The 22805-nt window shown below is 42.7% G+C and overlaps 1 protein-coding gene across 4 annotated transcripts; it reads right to left on the bottom strand.

Annotated features, from left to right (window-relative positions):
• Window positions 1–30: 30 nt before the first annotated feature.
• Window positions 31–18561, bottom strand: LOC101166455 (FERM domain-containing protein 4B). 4 transcript variants are annotated; one of them, XM_011473012.3, is made up of 10 exons: window positions 18404–18561; window positions 11633–11875; window positions 10425–10552; window positions 9508–9681; window positions 7404–7536; window positions 7207–7269; window positions 6986–7082; window positions 4591–5225; window positions 1934–2204; window positions 31–1372 (listed from the first exon to the last, which is right to left on the bottom strand). In XM_011473012.3, exons 2-10 carry the CDS (start codon window positions 11664–11666, stop codon window positions 1270–1272), a joined length of 1638 nt encoding a protein of 545 aa, XP_011471314.1. In that variant the 5' UTR covers window positions 11667–11875; window positions 18404–18561; the 3' UTR covers window positions 31–1269. The 4 variants fall into 4 exon arrangements, with proteins under 4 accessions (XP_011471314.1, XP_020557303.1, XP_020557302.1 ...); XM_020701644.2 differs by having other exon boundaries at window positions 9583–9681; window positions 18404–18560; XM_020701643.2 differs by having other exon boundaries at window positions 7213–7269; window positions 18404–18559.
• Between the last annotated feature and the right edge of the window lie 4244 nt (window positions 18562–22805).

Genomic DNA, 22805 nt, shown 5'->3' with positions numbered 1-22805 from the left:
TAAACAGCAAAGACGAATAAGTCATACAGGTGATTTAAACAGCACTTGTTTATTAAAAAGCAAATGTGTGTTAAAGAGCTCAGGCTTGAACAACACAGGTGTGTAGGACAGCAGAGGTTTAATAAAACAGCACAGGTGTGTAGCACATGCGGTCTTGTCAATAACAACATCAATAACACTAACAAAGCTGTAAAGTCATTCATTAATAAATTATAAAAACAGTCAGTCCACTGTAACTTTGTACAAAAACTGGATCAAGCCATCTGATGAACTGGTCAATCAGAAAACAAATCAATAACCCAATGACATCATTGTCTGATTGTCTTTTTTATTTATTTTTTCATCCTGAAGTTGTTTAAGGTCCAAACTGAAACTTGCAGTTCTGTTTATTGCTTCACTTTGATGACCCGCATCCAGATTTGAACCTGGGTTTGGACCTTGTTCTAAATTTGGATCTGGATTTATAGCTGACTTTGTTCCTGCAGATTGCCCTAAAAGTTCTGGACCTAAACAGTTTCTATGAAGCACCTGGTCTAGCGGTTTCAGCAAGTTTCAGGATAGAGCTGGTTTTTTTAAACAGACACGCTGAGTCCAGACTATGGGTTTACCTGATGCATCCTGCTTGGACTCACCTGAGGGATTCACGGGTTACCTGATCAGTTTAATAATATGATTTGGCTGCAGCTGGTGATGTCAGTGAGCAGAGCTCCTCACATGTAATAAAGTGATGTTGGGGGGATACAAATTCCCTCCAAACACACACACACACACATATAGACACACTGTCAAAAGAGTCAGATTGTCTTTGCAGTCTGATTGCAGATTGAAGATGTGAATGTTGTCACAGAACTCCAGCTTGCTGTGCACAAGCCAGAAACAGACATAAAGACTTAGATCTCGAAGCTGCAGTCTCAGCCATGCCTGGTCTGAATCCACATCAAAATCTGCATCTAACAATTTTTTTTAATTCATTTTTTAAAGCTTTTTTACTCGGCCGATTAGTTTGTTCTTGGAGGTCACACTTGGTTGAGGGACCTGTCTTGGTGACTTGGTGAATGTTTTAAGAGATCCTCTCAGGCGTCATCCCCCTTCTGCTGGCTGATGTTACACATGAAGACAGGGAATTGTACTTTTTCAATATGTTGCAGTTTTTCAGGATGGCTCTGATGGCACTTCTTTGCAGCAGACAATTGACAGTGGTCATGGTTTCATCCACGACTGGGTATGGTGGCTTTACCCTCTATGAAACAGACTGCCTTCATTGATGAGTCAGACCAAGGTCCCAGGAGACAGCTGGTCTGAGATTAGGTGGGAGGGAGCTTCCTGTTTCTGAGCGGAAAACAAGTCATGGCAGAAGGTACCCGCTGATGTCCTGAAAGACAGAAGGCGCTGGATGAAAGACCTGCGATGTTCAGCAACATAAAATATTATGACAACACACAGATGGATAAACAGGCGTCCTGACTGAGGCTTGGTATCAGGAATATATCAATCTTTTCCGTTTAAAGTGCTGTGATCTGTCTCACCGAACCCAACCTCCCTTGCAGTGAGTGGGTTGCCGTTACCAGGTCCTATTGGTCCAATGGTGGCTTTAACCTGCAATCTTCCTGTGTCACTTTCCCACCAGGCCACTGACCAGCGACTAATTAACACAATCAAGAGAAGGCTTCCCAGTCTGACGTGGGTTTGGTACACCACATTCTGATGGAATGGAAACAAAAACTGACATTCTGCAATATTTAAGGAGTCTTTTCACAGATGCCTTGTTTTATTTGGCTTTTCATAAGCTGGTCAAATTCTGCCTGCTGCTTCTGTTAAATATGAAGGGGAAGGGGCTTTTGTGGGACCAGTTCGCCATTGGAGACAGCTTTACAATATGATGACAGATGTACAGATTGTATTGCTGCATTGTCGGACTTCAGCTGATTCCTACCTGCTATGCAGCGGGTGTCCATGAAACGTGACTGAGTGCGACAGTGTTGGTTTGGGATGGAGCGCAGCATGCTGGTAACCCCCATCAGTCTCATAGGTAGACTGTGGGAGAACAGCATGAGTGGTCCGTCTGCGCTGAAGAGCCTCCCCTCCACCATTCTGACCTTTAACCTTGGCCTTTGTCTTGGTACCTGCACCTGCTGTAACTTTTGAACTGGCCTGATTGTGATGGGAGGAGCCAAGTGTGTTTCTCAGATACCAGTCCCTGAGACCTGCAAATCAGAATCAGATGATGGATCAGAGAAATTATGGTAATCATGATAAAGATCAATGACAAGATGGAGTCTGCATCCTAAACTCAATCTGGAGGTGAGTTCCATGAAGGAAGAGTCTCATAGCAGAAGACCCGCTATTTATTCTAGATTAGGTAAATCAAGGAACGACTGGGATTCCCACTGACTCAGAATATAGTAATCTGTTTGGAAAATAATGGTTCTTTAAGATATGGTTGAGCTCTTCTGTTTATAGCTATATATGTTATTTCATATATACTTCAAAATTATTTGAAATTCCTTATGTATCAGTCAGCAATGAAAATAAATAAAGCTGCAGAAATATAATTGACTTTTTTTTGTAATACTGTGGAGAAAGAACAAAGCATAATTGTGCACATTTACATATAGACACTAGATCAAACTAAATGGAACTTTTTTTTATGAATCACTCTGTAGTTCGGGGTTTGGAGTAACACAGGGTTTGGATAGCCACAACATCATTTTGGTCATGTTCTTGGCCACCAGTTCCAAAAAAGCTACCCAGACCTTCAAGCTCTTCTGGGAGGATACTGGGGCATAACCAGATCAACAAAGGAGTAATTCACCACTGTCCCCAAGGACAGCTGTGGGGCTTCTTTCAATTGAGAAAGCATATTGATAAAAGGCAAAGCATCCTAAACTAAAAAAAACTTTCTTTTTCTGTTTCCTTGATCCACAACTCTAATAATAATAATAATGGATTGGATCTATCTACGCTTTTCCAGACACTCAAAGCGCTTACAATGTGTCCATTCTTCATCCACTCTTCATTCACACTTGGTGATGATAGAGGCAGGGCTGCCAGTCCTACGTGGCTACAGTCCCTCTGACCATCACCGGGATCATTCAGGCACATTCATGCAGGCAATAGTGTTAATATATGGTAATTGCCCCAGTACCATTGTTCATTCAAACCCTGGTTTCCTGCGTGGTAGTCTCTCACCTTACCGACCGAGCTACCCAGCCGCTACCCAGACTCTAGAATTCACTTCTATCAAACATCCAAAACAGGGGTCCCCAAATCCAGGCTTCGAGGGGCTGGTGTCTCTCCTCCCAAATCAACAGAATTGTGGCGTGGAAAGGTACGTTTTGCAGCTGGCAGGAATAATCAAAGTATCCGTTCTCTGTTTCAAAATGAGATTGCCACAAAACCGCATGTTATCTCATATTGGAATAGGTTTGGCAGTAGAATTCAGTGGGAAAAGGTTTGGTCCCTGCCACAAAAGTATTTCATCATCAATAAAATCTGAGAAATTTCTTTCAAAATTCTTCATAAATTTTATCTAGTGAAACACTTATTTACTAAGTTTAAAAAAGACCTGGACATAAACTGTTCATTTTGTCATTCCTCACCAGAAACTGTGCCTCATCTTTTTTAGTACTGCTCCTTCACTCAACTATTTTGGAAAGTTTTCATACATTTTATAAGAACTCATCTATGTGAAGATTATAGATTATTTTATGAGCATATTTTTGGATATTTTACACAAGGGAGACTTAATGCAGAGAAAATATATGTGGTTAATTTACTTATAATTACGACTAAATACTTTATACACAAGTGTAAATATGCCAACAGTATAAAATCCTCCACTAACAAAAAAGCTGTCAGAACAGTTGAAACATGGTCTCTTTAGAAACTTTAACAGATTCCTTTGACTTTATTATTTTTGTTTAATTTTCGCTTAACCTGTTTTACATTGTTATTATTATGGTTTTTTGTTCATTTTCCTGGCGAACGTGAAAATTGTATTTTGCACACAGTGTGGAGTTTTGTGTTTGGTATTTTGTATGTGCAATATTTGTTAATAAAGTCTTTAAAAAAGCGCTGGTGTCTTGCTGGTTTTCCAGAAAACTTGCCTTATTTGCTGCTGATTACCTGGATCAGATGTGTTTAGCCTTAATGGGAGGTTGGTTGAAAAATATGTAGGACACCGGCCCTCGAGGCCTGGATTTGGGAACCCCTGATCTAAAACCCTGATTCACTTCCTGTTTTTAAGTCAGAACTCATCAGAACAGATTATTCGTCAAAAACAAATTTTTTCATTAATTTTTCCTGTGGTATTCAATACTCACTTTTAAAAATAACATTTAATATTTTATGTGAATGCAGAACCACAGACTGACTAAATATTTGGTAGATCATGTACACCAGAGCAGTCCCAACCCTGATCTTTGAGGTTTCCTATCCTGCAGTGAAGTAAGCCAAACCTACCTAAGTTTTATGACCTTTGGTAAAAATTTGGACAATTTTCTTTGTGGAGCAACAATAATGGAAAGTTTTAAGATGTTCAATAGGAGAGCCTGATGATGAGGAGGAGGATGTTGAAATTAGGATGCTCACCTTCCAAGGCCAAAGCCTTGTGGAGGCTTCTGGTTGCCTCCTCCAGTTGAGAGTCTTGGTTGGAGGCTAGCTGGGGCGGTCTGGGTGGCAGCAGGTTGGGATGGGGGTCGGGCTGGATGGTGGGCGGTGTGGAGTTGTGGCCACAGGACTTGGTGCGAGTGACAGTAGATCGCTCCTGCTTGCCTCCAAGATGGCGATAACAAATTGGTGGGGCTCCCGGCAGTTGGTGGACAGAGTCCCCATTGCGAAGCAGCTGATGCTGCACTGTGATTGGCTTCTTGTTAGGTTGTGAGAATTGCCTCTGCAGCTGCCTCTGCCTCCCGCACACATAATCAAGTAGGATTTCCCCATAAGCCCCCTCTCGCCTCTTTCCAGCAGCTGTCCCCTTCTCTTCCTCACTAATGGTCCTCACATGTCTGTCGGTCAGCATCTCAGGGCTCCAGAACGTTCCACCAGCACTCATCTGCCGGGACATGGCACCAATGTGCTGCGCTGCCAACTCCTCCTGTGGGGGGGTGATGCTGCCCACGAGCCCATTTGAGCCTTCACCTCCTACAGAAGGAGTAGAAGATGTGGAGTCCTGGGAGCCTGTGGGAGGGTTAGAGGGGGGCTTATGGGTCTGAAGAGTGTCTGCCCTAAAAGAGGGTAGATACAAATCCATTGTCAGTGAAGATCCTACATCATCAAGGTTTTGCTGATCCAAAGACATTAAAGACGTTTGTCTTCCTCAGCTCTACATGACCACATGTGACTCTGAGCCAAACCGAGGTATTCTGAAGAAAGACCGGAAGCACAAATGAGTGAATCACAGGGACCCCCCACCACCACCACCACCACCCCACCGCTGTTTCAGTTGTCTGTAATGTGACTGCTCTGGGACATAAGCGGATCAAACCATTGACTGTATAAAAACTGGACTGAGTGCATGAGTGTGACATTATCCATAGAAAATGGCTTACTTCCGGCTTCAACCAAATGTAGTCAATTCAGTCGCCATTTTTGTGCGACACGGATGCAGCAATGTTGGAGCCAGAGATCGTCAGTAAGCAATGATTGGTCCAAGTTGGTCGAGTCAACATTTTTATGGCAACCCCTCTCACCAATCAGGAGTGAGCTTGTTAGAAGTCCACATCCTTACCACTTGAAAGCGGGCTTGGAACAATCTGTCAATCAAACATTTAATGTTGAACATGAGACCACAACTTTCATTGAGGTATCTGATTGGTCAGTTTATAATTTGAATAACTTGCACAACAGAAAAAAAATTGGGGAAAAAACAAGATGGGCAAGAAACATGTTAAAAAGGTTTCAGATCAGGAATGGTTATCCTGAGAAATGGAACTGAGTACCAGCTGTTTATTTCTCTATAGAAGTCCATGGGATTTTGGCTTCTTGGAGCCAGCGGGTACTTCCTGTCTGGAACGTCAAAGGGGGAGGGGTCACTGAGTCCAGTTCTCATATACAGTCAAAGTTTCACACCAAGCCTACTTGCTGCTTCTTCAGAAGAGTAAGAGTTTTATTTTACAGTCTGCATAATTCTTCAATGACACCAGAAAAAGACATTAGATTCATCACTACTCCTTCCTGAAAAAAAGAGCCAAGTCAGCAGCACAGCTAAAGATATGAAGGAAGGAAGTTGCTGAGACAGCAGCTGCAATGTCCATTATACAAAACGCCTGCACCGGTTTGGCATGGATCCCCATAAAAACCTACAACAATGGCTAGGAAAACCAAAGAAGGTAAAGGGAATGGAAGGATAATAAAATGGAAAGATAGTGTCAAAATTAGACCAATTGGTTTTCTGGAAAGATGGCACACATCAGATTTTTGTATGGAGTTAATTCAGTTTCAATAATCAGAAATGCACACAACCTGTTTCACAAATACACACGCTCTGATTCACAACTGTAATTTTACACAAACGTGGAATCATTCATTTGGAAATGCACCTGTTGTGTTTCACACATGCACCATAAGTGTTTCTCACAAATGTGCACGCTGTGTTTCACAAAAACACAATACATTTTTCAGAAATGCACACTAAATGCTTCACAAACATCATTTTTAGGAACACTTTAGAATGTGCATTCACAAACTCGCTCTCATTTGTGAATCTCCCCACATTTGTGAGAGATTTCTCTACAGTGAATATTGAGACTCCCTTCACGCTGCAGGTCAACTAATGTCACCAATGGCTAATGAATCTGTCAATCAGACTCATTAGCAAAGCAGGCATGTTCGCTTTCAGCCAATTGAATGGCCCATTAGACTTTCTTCACGCTTTCGAACTGATGTCAATCTTTGAGCATACATCAGGTTTGGTTAGCTGGTGACCCGTGATGGGTTAACAGTACATGTCTTTTTGTGATGGAGATGTGAGTTGAGATCAGTGTACCTGTTGAGCAAGTTCCGACTAGTTTTGTTTTGGTAGAAAATCTCAGCTGGAGATCCAGAAGAAACCACCAGAGGGTGACTTTGAGCAGTCGCATTATCTGACAGACGAGAGAGCCAAAGGTGTGACAACATTCGCTGCTCTGAAATGAATGTGTTTTAGTCTCTGCTGCTGGCACTTTGTAAAAGATTGTCCTTGCTGAGATAGAAAAGCAGAAATGTTACCGTTACCGTGTTCATGTCCTGCCGAGTCTGGAGTAGAGCTGCTCTCTGATCGAACAGTGTCGTCTGAAAAGCCCAAAAGAGAGCACACTGATACACAAAATGAAATACACCCAGGTTCAAAATAAAGGCCGGAAAGCACAGACTTCCTGTTCTTCCTGGAAGACAAACTCAAACATTTGACTGTGTGTGTGCTTCACCTGTGTGGCATCCTCTGTGCACAGTCCTCTTGCTGTTGTGCGTGTTGGTGTGATTGTGTTCTGATGTGTTGTGTTTCCTGAGAGTTCCACTGAATATTTTTTTTCTCTGCTTTGAACGCTGTGTGTTTTCCTCCTGCAGACAAACAGAAAAGTCTTTACAAACAGGAAGTTTGGTGAGGAAACAGTGCAGGAGCATTATCTCCTGAAATACCTCTTCTGATCCTTTTCTGTCTATAAACATTAGTTCAATATTGTAAGGGATTATGATACACAGGTGAGGACACAAGGATTGTTCTGCCCTTGAGCTGTTTTCATTTATGTGTGGGTTTGTTGTTCTGTTAGATGCCAGTAGAGGGCCACACTGACCTCTTTTTCTGTGAGAAAGAAAAGACCCACACGTGGTCTGTGGTGGTGGAGTGTGAGCTCTATGATTGCCTGGATATTCACTTCACCACCATTATCTGTATAAAGACCTCATTAATTTGAAAGGTGGTTGTAACACTGGACACGGCATAAGTGAATGTGCCAGTCAAAATACCTAAAGAAAACAAAGCCCGTTTTTTAAGCTTAGCAGATACTTGGAATGAGATACTGATCTATTGGTCTACATCAACGAAAGACATCAGACTTACATCTGTGGAACCTTGTGATAAGCAGCCCCCTTAATTGACATTTATGCTCCACACCTTAAAATAACACACAACGATAGTGAATGTGAGGGTGCAAGCAAGTCACTGGGGGCTTTAGGCGGGCACTTTCTCTAAAACTGGTCTTTCAATAGAGCCAAAGAAGAGTCAACAGAGTGTTCCGGCATCCCTGAATGGCCCCCTCTCTGTCTGCACCCAAACCTCCACTTCTATCAAGTAGGGGTGTGCAGGAAAACCGATTTGGTGATACACTGCAATATTTCATTTGGCAAAACCTGTACCGAATTAAATTGCTGTCAAAACAATATTTATTTAATTAGCGTCCTTCAGCGTCTGACTTTTTTCCACTTAAACCCCCGAGCACTGGTTGGGAGCAGCTTTGAGCAGCTCTACACCACACGAAAGAATCTCAGTGAGAAGCAGCTTGTTTTGTTGTTATGAGACATGAACTACTTAGTTTTTCCTTGGGATGGGAACCGAACAGAAACTCTCTTCCATGTTGCTGCCAGTAACATAAAAACACAGATTGCAGTGCTTTTTAGAGGCTCAGATAAGAACGAGTGAAGCACTGCAGCTGCACAGAGGCTAATGAACAGAGCATCAGGCAAAATGCTGTCAGCAAAGCGGGTCAAAGTTCTACAGAACCTCACAGCAATAGATTCTAGTTTAGCGACCTTATGGATCAGAGTGATGAGTACAACGCTCTGAAAAAAGGCCAACGTCATGGCGATGAATGTAACTAGTTTACTTCTGTGTGGGAGAAAGTGGAGCTGCAACGGTGCAAAGCAGACCTATATGTAAACAAAGCTTCTTAGCCACATTAAAGCGTCTCCTTCATCCTGTCATGCTGCCTCATCATCACACTCATTGTTTCTGGAAAGAATTCGTGTTTTTCTTTGTTTGTTTCTTAATTTTTTTTAAAGTACCGATCAGGCTCCTGAGCTTTTAAGTGTATTATAGTGTTAATTCCTCACAAAAATAAATCCCAAAGTGGAATTTTGATCCATTCATGCATTTCTGGGTATTCCTCTAAAAACCTGCTCTCTGAGCACAATCCAATCCACCAATCGTGGAATCTCCCAATCCACAAAAACAAGCGGGTTCTCACATTGTGACATCACAAACTGAGGAACAGCCTTTTCCAGGAAGAGACTGCACTGCCAGCCCCGCCCCCAGACTAACACACACACCCGCTTTCTCCATGGAGCTAGTGGTGATCGCCAAAACACTTTCCTTTTAGATGCACGATATGCACATCCATCTTTGTAAAAGCTTGGATGTTTGTTTTCATGGGAGAAACACAGACACGCTGCCGAGGCCGGCTCTAGGATTAAATGGGCGACACCCACAAGGAGAAAAAGGCGGGGCCTCAGAAATGGAATCGTCTTATTTCTGGGTAAGATAAAATAGATCATATTTCATTAAATAAATCGACATGAGCAGAACATCATCATCACCTCTTTTTTTATGGATGTTTTCTGTTCTGGCAGCAACAGAACTGATCCCAGATGAACCTTCAGAGAATGGCTCACCTCCACACGACTTTTTCTGTTTCCTCCCCGCCTCTGGACACACGGGGGCTTCTCCCCCACCTCCAAAGGGAAGTCACAGGGCACTGTACCTGTCAGCTCCTGACCAATCAGAGGACAGAATGTACATGTAAATACATTTTGTCTTTGGACGGACTTCATGAGGAACATGCGAGTCACTCATCTGTAATCATGTCTGGACTGCAGGGCTATTCAAGTACAGATTATGTTGGGCTGGACTTTCTGATTACTCAAGGAAATTATGAAATCTTCACATTTTTACTAAAGAACATGTCTAAGGGAAAGGGTCAGTTATTACTTATGTAACTAATACAGAGGGGAAAAAAATAGGAATTTAGCCATTAATGACTCAAATGTGAAAAAAGTGCATAAAGTGGATAAAAAGTGACATACAGTATTAACCAAAACACAGCCTACAAAAACCTGAACCAGGTTTTTTGTAACTGTTAGCTATTACACTGTGTGGTGTAATAGCTAAAGTAGGCTTGTTTCTCTTAAGTAAGAGGATTTAGATGTTAGAGGATTCTCAACAAGATGTTTACGAATACTATCAGCACAATAAAACCAAGATGCCTCTGAATGTTTATGAATTAGTGTAGAATTGTGGATGAATCACTGACTTTTCTGTGATCTGTCGCTGCCATCAGGCACGATCACTTCAGACGTGATCCTGCGTCTCAATTCAATTCAATTTTATTTGTATACCCACACAAGGAGGGATCCTCCCCCAGGACGGACAGGCAATGCCTTCTGCTCTCTTCTCCATGTCAGTCGTCCTGCAGTTGCCAGGGTATCAGTGTGTGTTGGGGAGGGGCTTCACTCACCGCTTCCTGCAGACATATGTGCCTCAACTCAGCCAATCGTGTGCCCAGTAGCGCCTGCAGGCCCCGCCTCCTCTCCTGCAGTTCTGCCATTCTCTCTCTGTTCTTCCTGTCCCGACAGGTAAGAATCTCTGTGGGTAAAATGAGGGGGAGGGGGGTTCAACACTGAGTTCACAGCAGTGCAGGTCCATGGAAGCATTTCTGTAGCATAATTAAAAATAAAAGTCAATACCAGAAATGCTGCTTCATTCATCTATTGAGTCAAAAATAAAAGGAAAAATTAACCCCTTCCAAATGCTTTTTCATTTTCTACTTCAACACCGCTCATTCTGTGACAGAGGATAAAGCAAAGAGGGGATTGCATTTTCATTTTCACATTGCCCACATAAACTGTTGTATAATTCAATTCAAGTCAGCTTTTCCAGGGGGGGTGACTTCAGTGCTCCCACAGAGCATCCCGGCTGGAGCAAAGCATGTCTGAGCAGATCAGCCGGACTCGTAGCTTCGTGTTTGCGGGCAGGGGGCTTCGGACCGCACTCTGTCCAGCTGCTCTGCCAGACTCAGGAGAACCGTGTCTCCCGGGAGAACCGTGTCTCCAAGCAGAGGTTTGTGAGTTTACGTTAATCCACGGCTATTAGCCTAATGCTAACCCTTCTTTCGGGTCCATTCTGCCAAGAATAAAAGCACTGGCCACACGGATTTAAAAAATTATGAACAAACAGGCCCTTTATGATAATCATAACAGTAATAAAAGCACATTTAGAAGATAGTCTCCTGCTGTTTCCCGCTGGTTTTGCTGTTCGAGGACAGCTGCAGCCCCATCAACAGCTCTAGCACAGATTTGGCCATGCTAAACGTTTGCTGTTTGAGGTAGAGTCAACAATGCAGATGAAGTGCTCTGATGTCATCGCCCCTCCTCCCCCTTGGAAATGCTGGCTGGAATTAAACTATGCGACAGTTTTTGCGCGGTGGATGTGAAAACAAAAAGGCATTCCGCTCTTTGCATTACCGCTTTATTTATTTCACAGAATGAGCGGTGTTGAAGATGAAATAAAAAAAAGGTTTGGCGGATTTATTTTTCATTTTATTTTTGAGTCAAAGAACGTAACTTTATCGTTAAAATGAAAAAGCGTTTTCCGGTATAGACTTTTATTTTGAATCATGAGACAGAAATGCTTCCATATCTGCCCAGATCCTGGCTGCATTCTTACCAGGAGCAGAGATGAAGTGACCTTTGACCTCCATGGCATCCCATGTGACCCACCTCCTCTGGACTTGTTTTCAAGCTCCCCCCCCCACGCACACACACTTGCTACCTCCAGACACGTTATTCACAGCCTCCACTCAGGCGCCCTGAGGCCACCCAACACCCACACGGGTCCAGCTCTCAGGCGGCCTGCTGAGGACACTGCACCTCCCATTCTGACAGGTGGGGGGGGCGCAAGGGGCTTTACCTGGGAAAGGAACAGAGGGGAGGGTTAGAGCTATAAAAACAACACAAAGTGCAGATCAGATGAAAACCTTTCACAAAATAAACACAAAGACAGTCATCACGGACAACCACAGACAAGTCTGCCGGACCCTGTGGTTGTTCCACACAACGATCATACTTCCCGGATTAGACTGGAGTGTTGTCTGTCAGACTCTGAGGTTTTCTCTCAGTTGGGTGGATCATGTATGCGGAAAACACCAGAGCCTAACTCTGAACAACCAGCTTTTGACCTGAACCTCGTCAGAATCCACCAGGGAGGGTTAGACAACAGCAGTCACCAATTAAGCATTTTAGTCAGACAACTTGTGCAATAGATAATTATTTATTTCCACATTTCTTTTAGTTTAGCATAAGGCTCTGTTCAGATACATAAAACAGAGATCTCCATAGAAAACTTTGGGTATTAAACTACCCCTAACGGAGCTCACAGGTGGAAGCCGCGGAAATGGATGAAGAGGCCGTGGCGCGCACATCTGGTCCTTAAGTAGGACAGGTGAGTTCAGGTGAGTTCATTGGGCTGAAGCGCCCACAGGGAGGAGTAAACAGGTAAACGCAACTCTGAAATGTCTGCATGAAATTCTCCCAAGGTCGTTCATTTTGAGCCCGGGCTCTCAGTGATGTCTGTCTCCACCTGATCCATAGTAATATCAATAATCCAAGCAGAATCCCAATCCAAAGGGCCTATTCCGCTGCACAGCTCCCACTGAATGGACACTGCCAACTCTTAAATCAAAAATCGACCCTGTTGAACAAAATGAGACCACGAATTTCTCCTGTTTTTGTTCAAAAAGGGGTAGAAAGAAGCAGAAAGCTTTTAAACTCTACCAATTATTTATTTATCCTTAAGCACTTAGTAACACACACACATGCACACACAAAAACACACATCTTCCATCTCATTTCCTTCCTTCTTCACAGTCAAAAAAAACACCATTGTGGCCAATCCGTGATCTACCTCAGAACTCTGCTTCCTCTTCTAACATGTTATATGTTAGATTACATTTTTGTGTATGATGTATAAATAAGGTGACATGTCTAATGACCTATAAAGTAAAGACAAAAACAAGGCAATTTGTTGTGTTGGCTCTGACTCCAGCACAGACGCAACACAACTGCAACAAAACATAGATACAACTGTAAAACACTGGTAACAAACTGTAACTTAAGTCCAACCTTTAAATCTGTAGAACAACAGTAAAAAACTCAGTAACGCTTCTTTAACAAAGCAGTAAATGTAAAACAACGAACAAGATCGCCATGCAAACAAACCGTCATTTACCTGAAAAAAGCCTCAATTTACTTGTAAAATAGCTGTCATTACAACACATGTAACACAACTATAAATCACAATAACAACTGTAACAGGAAGAGTGCCACATAAAAAAAAAATATACAATTTACATGCAGCAAGGTTCTTCCACAATGTAACAACTGTCAACCACTATATCATTACTGTAATAGGACTGACACACAGATGTATCAACACTCCTACACAGCTGGAAATGAGCTGTAACACAACTGTACATTACAAACAAGACTGCCACACAAAGATAACACTGATAAAACTTACATGGAACAATGTTTTAAGTTATCTGTAAAAGGTTGTTCCATAAAAGTTGTTACACAACCATAACACAACTGTTAACCACAACAGCATAACTATGATCTGACTACAACACAGCAGTGACGTGGCTGCAACAATACATATGTAACACACTTACGATGCAACTGTAACACTGTTCTAGTACAAATGTAACCATTTTACACAATTTCAACATAACTGTGACAACTTCTGAACAGCTGTAACACAAATTTATTGTTGAAACAGAAAAACTGCAACAAAACTGAGAAAGGCACACATCCTAACTGAGTTTCAATGCAACAACTAGATAACTAAAGACTCACAACACAACTTCTAGATATCTGTAGACACAGATGTAGCAATTGTGTTACAGCAGTGAAGGTCAATTGATCAAACTTTATTTAAAAACACAGCTAAAAGCTCTTTAAAAATAAAATCAAACAGACCGAATCAAAAGGATTTCTAATAAAACCCTCCATTGACACAAACACACCATGATCCCACACACAATGCATACAGGCGCAAAAAAATAAAACAAGTTGTAAATGTTGAGCTTAGGAGAAATCTGGAGCAGTAGACGGACACAGCGGTCTGAGTTTGAACACATCTGTCCTTCAGAAGCAACTCCGTCCACAGCTGTCAGCTCGCTGCATCATATAAAGACAGCATTGGAGTCAGAAGTGTGTTTCCTGGATAGAAGACCAGCAAGAAAGCATGCGTACAAAAAAAAAAGGCACAGTCACACAGCTGAACAACTTTTAACAAACCTACAAGCTCATGTCTGTACATTCAGCTGTCCTGGTCATCAACGTCCTTAGAGGTCCGACTTTGTTTGGAGGCCACCAACTGTTTGGATCCTCTATGACATAAAACTGTCCATTGAGGACAGAAAGGTATTGATTAGTGTCAGATCCTCATCGTGCTTAGATCCACTAAAGTTGATGTGTTCTTTGAAGAGTTCTGTTTCTGGAACAGATGTTCTCCTCCAACGGCGTGGAGCTCCAGCGGGTTGGTTTTTCCGTTGGGTCTAGGATCAGCTCTGAATGCAGAGCAGCCTTCAGTCCTGAGAACAGGATGTTCAGGCCAGCAGGAAACAGGAAAGAGGAAATAGGTCTGAGAGGAAGGGAAATAAGGGGAGGGGGAGATTAAAGGCCAGCAGGTCTGTGAGCTGATGGTAACACCAGGAGCCCCACAAGGCTCAGATACCCCAACAGAGGCAGCACAACCAGCAGTATAGGTTTTTAAGACTTTTGACAGTGGGTGTTGCACAAAAATTCTTGTTGATACACAATTAGAAGAAAGCTTTTTAGAGTAATGTCAGGTGGTATTTGATTTAGTTTTTAATAAGAATTTCCTATTATCATTTTTTTTTAAATCAAACCACTCATTAATACGACTCATAAAGAGATTTGCTTAAAGTCACTTAATTTCAGTAAAAAAGCAAGAACACTTTTGTTAATGACAATAAGTGATACCAGAACCCCCAGTATTTGATTATTGTGTATTTTTCCCCCGTCTTTTCATTTTGATTGTTGTTGAAGTTTGAGGGGAAAAAAGAGGCAGCTTGTTTGTTCCTTAGTTGTTGCTAATAATGTTTAATCAGAGTCGAAGCATGTCAGGTATGTGAAAACACAACCCATGTCTGACAACAGAGGAACCAAGATGTCAGTTAATAATCACAGACAGTATGAACTTTACTGCAATAAAAATGGAGGCTGTAAAGGACGTCTCAAAGTTTTCAATCAAAACAGGAAGTCGTAAATAATGGATGAATAATTACTGCTAATTAATCACAAATAAGCTTTTTGGGAGTCTGGCGGTTTTTGGTTGACTCTTTGAAAAGCTCGACTATTTGACAACACCAGCTGTGGAAAACGTTGCAGTGTTTCACGCACACTTCTACTCCAACATGAAGATGTTTTTGCCATTTTTCATCTGACAATGAAGATGTGTGCGTGAAGTTTTGCGCGTGTACGTTCCACAAGCTTTCCTCCATGACTCAGGCTGTAGGGCTACTATCAGTTCCTGATGCACAGAGTGACAGAAGCTAAAGATTGACACACAAGCTACACATCATCCCACAACTGACCCACAAATATACAACAAGCACACACTCCAATACGTTCAACCAGTCTACAGACACACCACAATAACGCAGAATGGACAAAAACACTACCAGCAAAAAAAAAAAAACAACCACAACAACAGACAGGTCACAACAATATACAACTGAGTTACAAACACACACCACACACACATTACAATTACGGTATATACTCTTGATGCTATAAACACTCTATAAAGACACCGCTCGGTAAACAACACCCGATGCACAAATACACAACAATAGCAGACAAACACTCAACCAGCACACACTACTAAATCACACAACCAGCAAAAAGCCCACAACCATCACAGTAGAATAATGCACAACTGAAGTACAAACATAAAACAGCAAACACCGGAACAACAGGCACATAACAGACTGAGATCACATTATACAACAGATGTATAGACACACACTACAATAATACTCTAGTGATCCTGTAAATACACAGTAAAACACACCATATTAAAAAAAAATCGCCATACAAACACACAAGAGAAAGACACCCTGTTGTTTAAGTCCAGTGTGCTCTCCAACTAACCCGATATTACAGCTTCTTTTTGGCAAAACACACCTGATCCAGGTGATCAGCAGCAGGTAGGGTGGAGTATTTTGAAAACCCAGCAGGAGGCCTGGACTCCAGCCTTTTGTAACATCAACACAACTGGACTACAAAAACAGAACACATGCATGACACAATGCAAAACTGACATTAGAACCCCAGCAGAGACACACCACAGCATTGCACAACTGACCCAGAAATGGAAACACAAAAACAAGCACGCCACAACAACCCAAACTTGACCTACAAACACACCACAGAACACACACACACCGACGTAACATCACAATTTTGAGGCACAACTGATCTGCACACACAAACACACAATCAGAGCCACTCTAACCTACACAGAGGTTGGGATGGAATGAGACACAAAGGTCATGCTTGGTCAGTAATTGGCTGCAAACACAGAGGTCATGTCCTCATTTTACTGCTAACAAAGGCAGGATTGAAGGTGGACTGTGTTCTTCAAAGCCCTTTGTTTGGTGTTGGGATTACGTTGCCCAGAGGTTACAGATGAACGAGAGCGGAGCACGGCAAAAGCAGAAGTGATGTTTGTGAGGAGGACGGACGTCCAGCTGAGAACGTGACCCTGAGGTCAGTGACACAACCAAATTATGGGAGGGTTTGAAACTTCCAACAGGCGCCAGCACCCTTACATGACGGAGGAATCCTCCCTGTAACAGCTTCAAAAACACACACACTCTGCACCATGTGAATGTAGGTCAGCTGCAAATTTTCTGCTCAGCAACAAGCAGAAAATCCCAACTCTCAACACTCACAGATGATTGGCCGAGAGCAGCAGACAGGCATCCAATAACCCTGTGTGCGTCTGTGTTTGAGCGCCCTGTCCCAATTCCCCCCCGTTGACTTGCACCCCCAGATTTTGTGCCTTTCTGGAGTGCTACACCAATTGTCTTTGAGCGTCAGGAACAGGACTCAGAAAGCATTCCAGCCACATTCCCATCAGCCCTGCTCTGCCCGGAACAATCGTGCTGACATTCATTTAAGGCATGGCCAAACCGTGCTGCTGCATGCTGAGCCGTACCATTTTAGAATGCACCAAACTGTTGTGACATCAGAGTGTGACATCACAAATGTGTCTGATGTTTGTAGTCTGGAGAATTGCAGCTGCTGGTATTTTCCCTCCAAAGCAGAAACAGTCTGGAGTCTGTCTGGAGTCCTGCTCTACTACTTTTTCCTTAACGGCCTTAAAAAACCTCCGAGGCCGAGCAGCAGCTCCACCTTTGCCTCAGATTCCTTTGTTGGTTCTTGTGATGAAGCGTAAAAAAAAAACGACCCAGATTTGGCTCTGCATGAAGACGACCTCAGATTTTTGAGCCACCACACTGCAGTCAGCCCGCCCACTTTGAGGCTGGATTCTAAGATCATGAGCACGCTCTTTCAAGTGCAGAAGAGTAACTTGTATTTTTAAGTTTGAAGACTATACAATTCTTTTGTTTGCACCCTTTTTTTGAGTTTCATGTGCAAATGAATTTAAAGTTTTACGCTCAGAACAGTGAGCGTTTGTGCTTGGAGTCATGGCACCAAAATCCCTCCATACAAAATACCACTTTAGGGGTTTTTTTCGTGAGGAATTACCATTATAATGCACTTAAAAGCTCAATAAAGTTGATTTTGCATGATAAAGCATTAATAATTCTAGTAAGTACAAATTGAAAACCAAAAGTTTTGAAAAAAATCTATTTTTTACCATGAAAGAAAACATGCAATTCTGCAGCTGACGCCGTTAAAAGGTCTCTGAACTGTTAGGATGTTTTTATGTGTGAATCATTTACCAATAAAAATGGACACACATATGAGCTGAAATCAGAGCATAAGTCTGCGGTTGTCTCATCCCAGATGTGGGTTCACGTGCGCTCTCCACAATCGACCCGTCTGGTGCCGGTTGCTGGTCCTAAACCGCCACCAACAGGAACGGCACGGCACAGAATCGTGCCTGAGAAGGCCACAGGGTGTCATCTCTCCTGCCACTCCACCTCTGCCATGCCTGCAAACCCCGCACATGAGTCTGGCACTCTCAACCGTGATGCTGGGAAAGCAGATCCACGCGCGTGTGCGATCAGGGAGAAGTGAAGATCTGCGCGCGCAGTAACATGGACGGAGAAGAGGATGCGGTTCTGCAAGTGGACACAACAGAACCGAGCCGGCGTCTCTGAGTGTCTGTGCAGCGGCACATGCACCTGGAACCGCGACCCACGGTGATCACGGATCATACCTGGATCATCCACCACGGAGGCTCCGTCACGTGATGTCCACGCCGCTTCTCGTGCTCAGGTGATCGAAGGCGGATCGGTCATCTTCATCCTCTCCCTTCTCCTCTGCAGCTTCCACCTGCCAGGCGCGTTCACGGCACTGGCGCCACGCCGCGGACACGCTCCCGCCCTGGTCCACGCGCGCATCCCCGTGTTTTTCAAAATAAAAGCGAGTCTTTATTTCCGTCTCGGTCAGCTGGTGGTGCGCATACAGAAGACTAGATATGCGTGTTCGTGCACTTTAACACAGCAGCAAGAACAAAGACCAGATGCTTTAGAAATGGTTTTCAAATAGGAATCCTGACATACAGTATGTCCACAGAAACAGTATTTGAGTCTAATCCGTGTGTGTGGATGAAAGGGTAAAGTAAAGTAAAGCCCTTTCATGGAAGGTTAACATTTTACTCTCTCCCAAACCATCATGTTACAGTCACTGATCTCTTTCAGATGACGTCCGCACAACTAGTGACCAACTTATGTTCCTCTCTTTTCTTTCGCTTTCATGTCTTCACCACAGACATTTCTATTCTTTTAGAAAAGTCCTCCACCATCTGTCCTGTCCTGAAGAAGAGCAATCTTGATGTCTCAGTAATGGACAATTACAGATCCGTCTCAAATTTGCCAGTTATAGGAAAACTCCTTGAAAAGGTTGTGTACCAACAGCTCACTGACTTTATCCTAATAAACAATTCATTTGATGTTTTCCAGTCAGGTTTTAGTCCCCATAGCACAGAAAATGCTCTTATCAAGGTAACTAACGACATCCGCCCAAACACTGATGCTGGGAAAGTCTCTGTCTTAATCCTGACTCCAAGACTGGGTTGGAATTTCTGGCTCTGCCCTTTTTTTTGTTTTTTTCTCTAACTTGTCCTGTCCAACAACTGAGCAAACAGATTTTACTGTTATAACAGGGGTTATGAATCTTTTGACACACTAGGTGTAAATTAGAATTAACCCCTTTTGTAATTTAGGCTAAACTTTATTCACCTTACTTATATTTGTAACAATTTTTTGTTGGACCGGACAGAAAAGAAGAGGGAAGGAGAGAGAGGGATGTTAGAGAGGGGAGTAGGAGGATGATTATAGAAGGGGGTAAAACCCTGAAGCAGCACAAAACAACAAGTTGCTGGATGTTTATCATTGCAGTCAGGTTCAGAAGTAATACAAATCTAGAAAGGGCGGGGCCTGTCCACACACACATTCAAATGTTACAAACATACCTGTTGGCTCCAAAAATGTTCACATGTCAACATGTACACAATCACAATACAAATAATGTTCACACACACACACATACTTATGCCTTCAGACCAACACATGTGAAACATTTCATTCAGTCACACAAGCCACCTGTGCAAAGGTGAGATAGCACCTGTGCTTGAGTGAGTGCCCATGTTCTTCTAAGGCGGATGATGGAATGTAAAAAGAAACAGGGAGAGTCTTCAGGTTTCCCCACCCCAAGAGGCTCTACCCTAAGTTGGTTCAAGTCCTATCTAGAAGACAGGAAATATTTTGTTGAATTGGGAGTTGTGTCTCAGACTTCATGGTCTTGACCTGTGGTGTGCCCCAGGGATCAATCCTGGACCCCATTTGTTTAATCTCTACATGCTGCCACTAGGTCAGTAAATTTGCAGTAATAACATATCTTATCACAACTATGCAGACGATACTCACATCTACAGTGGTGGACAAAATTGCTGGTACCCCTCATGTAAAGAAAGAACGTCCACAATGCTCACTGAAATGACTTGAAATGTTCAAAAGTAAAAATAAATTAAAAATTGTTGAAAATTAAATAATCAAAATCAGCCATTCCTTTTGAGTTGTTGATCAACAGAATTATTAAAAAAAAAAAACCTAATGAAATAGGGCTGGACAAAAATGATGGTACCTCCATAAAAGACTGAGAACTAATTGCCCAGGGGGTCATGATGAACTCAGGTATGTCCTTTAATTGACATCACAGCTGTTTTCAAACCCATAATCAGTCAGTCTGCCTATTTAAAGGGAGACAAATAGTCACGTTGCTGTTTGGTGAAAAGGTGTGAACCACACTGAACATGGACAACAGAAAGCCAAGGAGAGAATTGTCCCAGGACATTAGAAACAAAATTATAGACAAACCTCGTAAAGGTAAAGGCTATAAAACCATCTCTAAGCAGCTTGAAGTTCCTGTGACGACAGTGGCACATATTATTCAGAAGTTTAAGACCCACGGGACAGTGGCCAGCCTCCCTGGACGTGGCCGGAAGAAAAAAACTGATGACAAATGGAGGAGACGGATAGTTGGAACTGTATCCAAAGAGCCCAGAATAACCTCCAAAGACATTAAAGGTGAACTCCTAGATCAAGGTACATCAGTGTCAGATCGCACCATTCCTCGTTGTTTGAGCCAGAGTGGACTTCATGGGAGACGACCAAGGAGGACACCACTGTTGAAAGGAAATCATAAAAAAGCCAGACTGGAATTTGCAAAAATGCAAGTTGACAAGCCACAAAGCTTCTGGGAACAGATGAGACAAAACTGGAGCTTTTTGGTAAGGCACATCAGCTCTATGTTGGTAGACTCAAAAATGAAGCATCCAACCAAAAGAACACTGTCCCTACTGTGAAACATGGAAGAGGCTCAGTTCTGTTTTGGGGCTGCTCTGCTGCATCTGCCACAGGGTGTCTGGAAGTTGTGCAAGGTCAAATGAAATCTCAAGACTGTCAAGGCATTCTGGATAGAAATGTGCTGCCTAGTGTCAGAAAGCTTGGTCTCAGTCTCAGGTCATGGGTCTTCCAACAGGACAACGATCCAAAACACACAGCCAAAAAAAAACAAGAATGGCTCAGAGAAAAGCGTTGGACTATTCTGAAGTGGCCTTCTATGAGCCCAGATCTGAATCCCATTGAACATCAGTGGAAGGAGCTGAAACATGCCATTTGGAGAAGACACCCGTCAAACCTGAGACAACTGGAGCAGTTTGCTCATGAGGAGGGGGCCAGAATACCTGTGGACAGGTGCAGGAGGCTCATTGACAAATACAGAAACCGTTTCATTGCAGTGATTGCCTCAAAAGGTTGTGCAACAAAACATTAAGTTATGGGTACCATCATTTTTGTCCAGCCCTATTTCATTAGTTTGTTTTTTAAAATAATTCTGTTAATCAACAACTCAAAAGTAATGGCTGATTATTTAATTTTCAATAAATTTGAATTTATTGTTACTTTTGAATGTTTCAAGTCATTTCAGTGAACATTGTGGACTTTCTTTCTTTAAACTGGGGGTACCAACAATTTTGTCCACAACTGTATGTGTCACTGACAGCAGGTGAATATGGGCCAGTGGATTCACTCAGTAATTGCATCCAACAGATCAGTGCGTGGATGCAAAACAACTTTCTCCAGCTAAACTCAGACAAGACTGAAGTCATCATCTTTGGTCCACAGAAACAAAGAGAACATGTCAGCAGTTACCTTCACTCCATGTCTCTAAAAACTTCAAATCAAGTCAGAAATCTAGGGGTAATCATGGACTCTGACCTGAACTTTAACAGCCATATCAAGTCAGTAACATCAGCGGCATTTTACCATCTGAAAAACATTGCCAAAACCAAAAACATAGTGTCAAAGCCAGACCTGGAGATACTTATCCATGCATTTGTCTCCAGTAGGTTAGACTACTGTAACGGCCTGCTCACCGGCCTCTCCAAACGAGCTGTAAAACAGCTTCAGTACATCCAAAATGCTGCTGCTCGAGTCCTGACCAAAACCAGGAAGTATGATCACATTAGTCCTGTGCTCAGGTCTCTGCACTGGCTCCCTGTACCTCAAAGAATAGACTTCAAAGCAGCTCTGCTTGTGTACAAGTCTCTCCATGGCCGAGCACCAAAGTACATCTCTGACATGTTAGTGCCATATGAACCATCTCGTACTCTGAGGACCTCAGGGGCCGGCCTCCTGTTGATTCCCAGAGTCAGAACTAAACAAGGGGAATCAGCGTTTCAGTCTTATGCAGCTAAAAGCTGGAACAGTCTCCACGAGGTTGTGAGACAGGCTTCTACTGTGCTAAGGTTCAAATCTAGACTCAAAGCATTCCTGTTTAGCCGTGTCCTTGTCGACACCTCTTTCATTTTCTTTCCTCTTTTCTTTCTTTAAAAGTAATTTTTCTAATTTATGTATATTTTTAATCTTTGGATTGTTATATATTGTGATTTTAATGCATTTTCCTGTTTTGTGAAGCATTTTGAATGTGTACGAATTGTGCTGTACAAATAAACTTGCCTTTCCTTCTGGATTCCTGAAAACCAACTTTCTGCATCACTTCCTCATCTCCTCCGTTTCCTCCCCCCACGTCTGTTGGTTTGTTCCAATCACCCCCGT

This window comes from Oryzias latipes, chromosome 7 (assembly GCF_002234675.1).
Source record: "Oryzias latipes chromosome 7, ASM223467v1".
Taxonomy (NCBI): Eukaryota; Metazoa; Chordata; class Actinopteri; order Beloniformes; family Adrianichthyidae; genus Oryzias; species Oryzias latipes.
This window is presented reverse-complemented; position numbering and strand designations above follow the sequence as displayed.

Coding starts and splice junctions, on each gene's coding strand:
- LOC101166455 (XM_011473012.3), bottom strand. CDS start 11,666: ATGGAGGTCAAAGGTCACTTCATCTCTGCTCCTG. Junction 9,682..10,424: donor ACATATGTCTGCAGGAAGCG/GTGAGTGAAGCC, acceptor CTGATTGGTCAG/GAGCTGACAGGTACAGTGCC. Junction 2,205..4,590: donor CAAGGCTTTGGCCTTGGAAG/GTGAGCATCCTA, acceptor TCTGATTTGCAG/GTCTCAGGGACTGGTATCTG.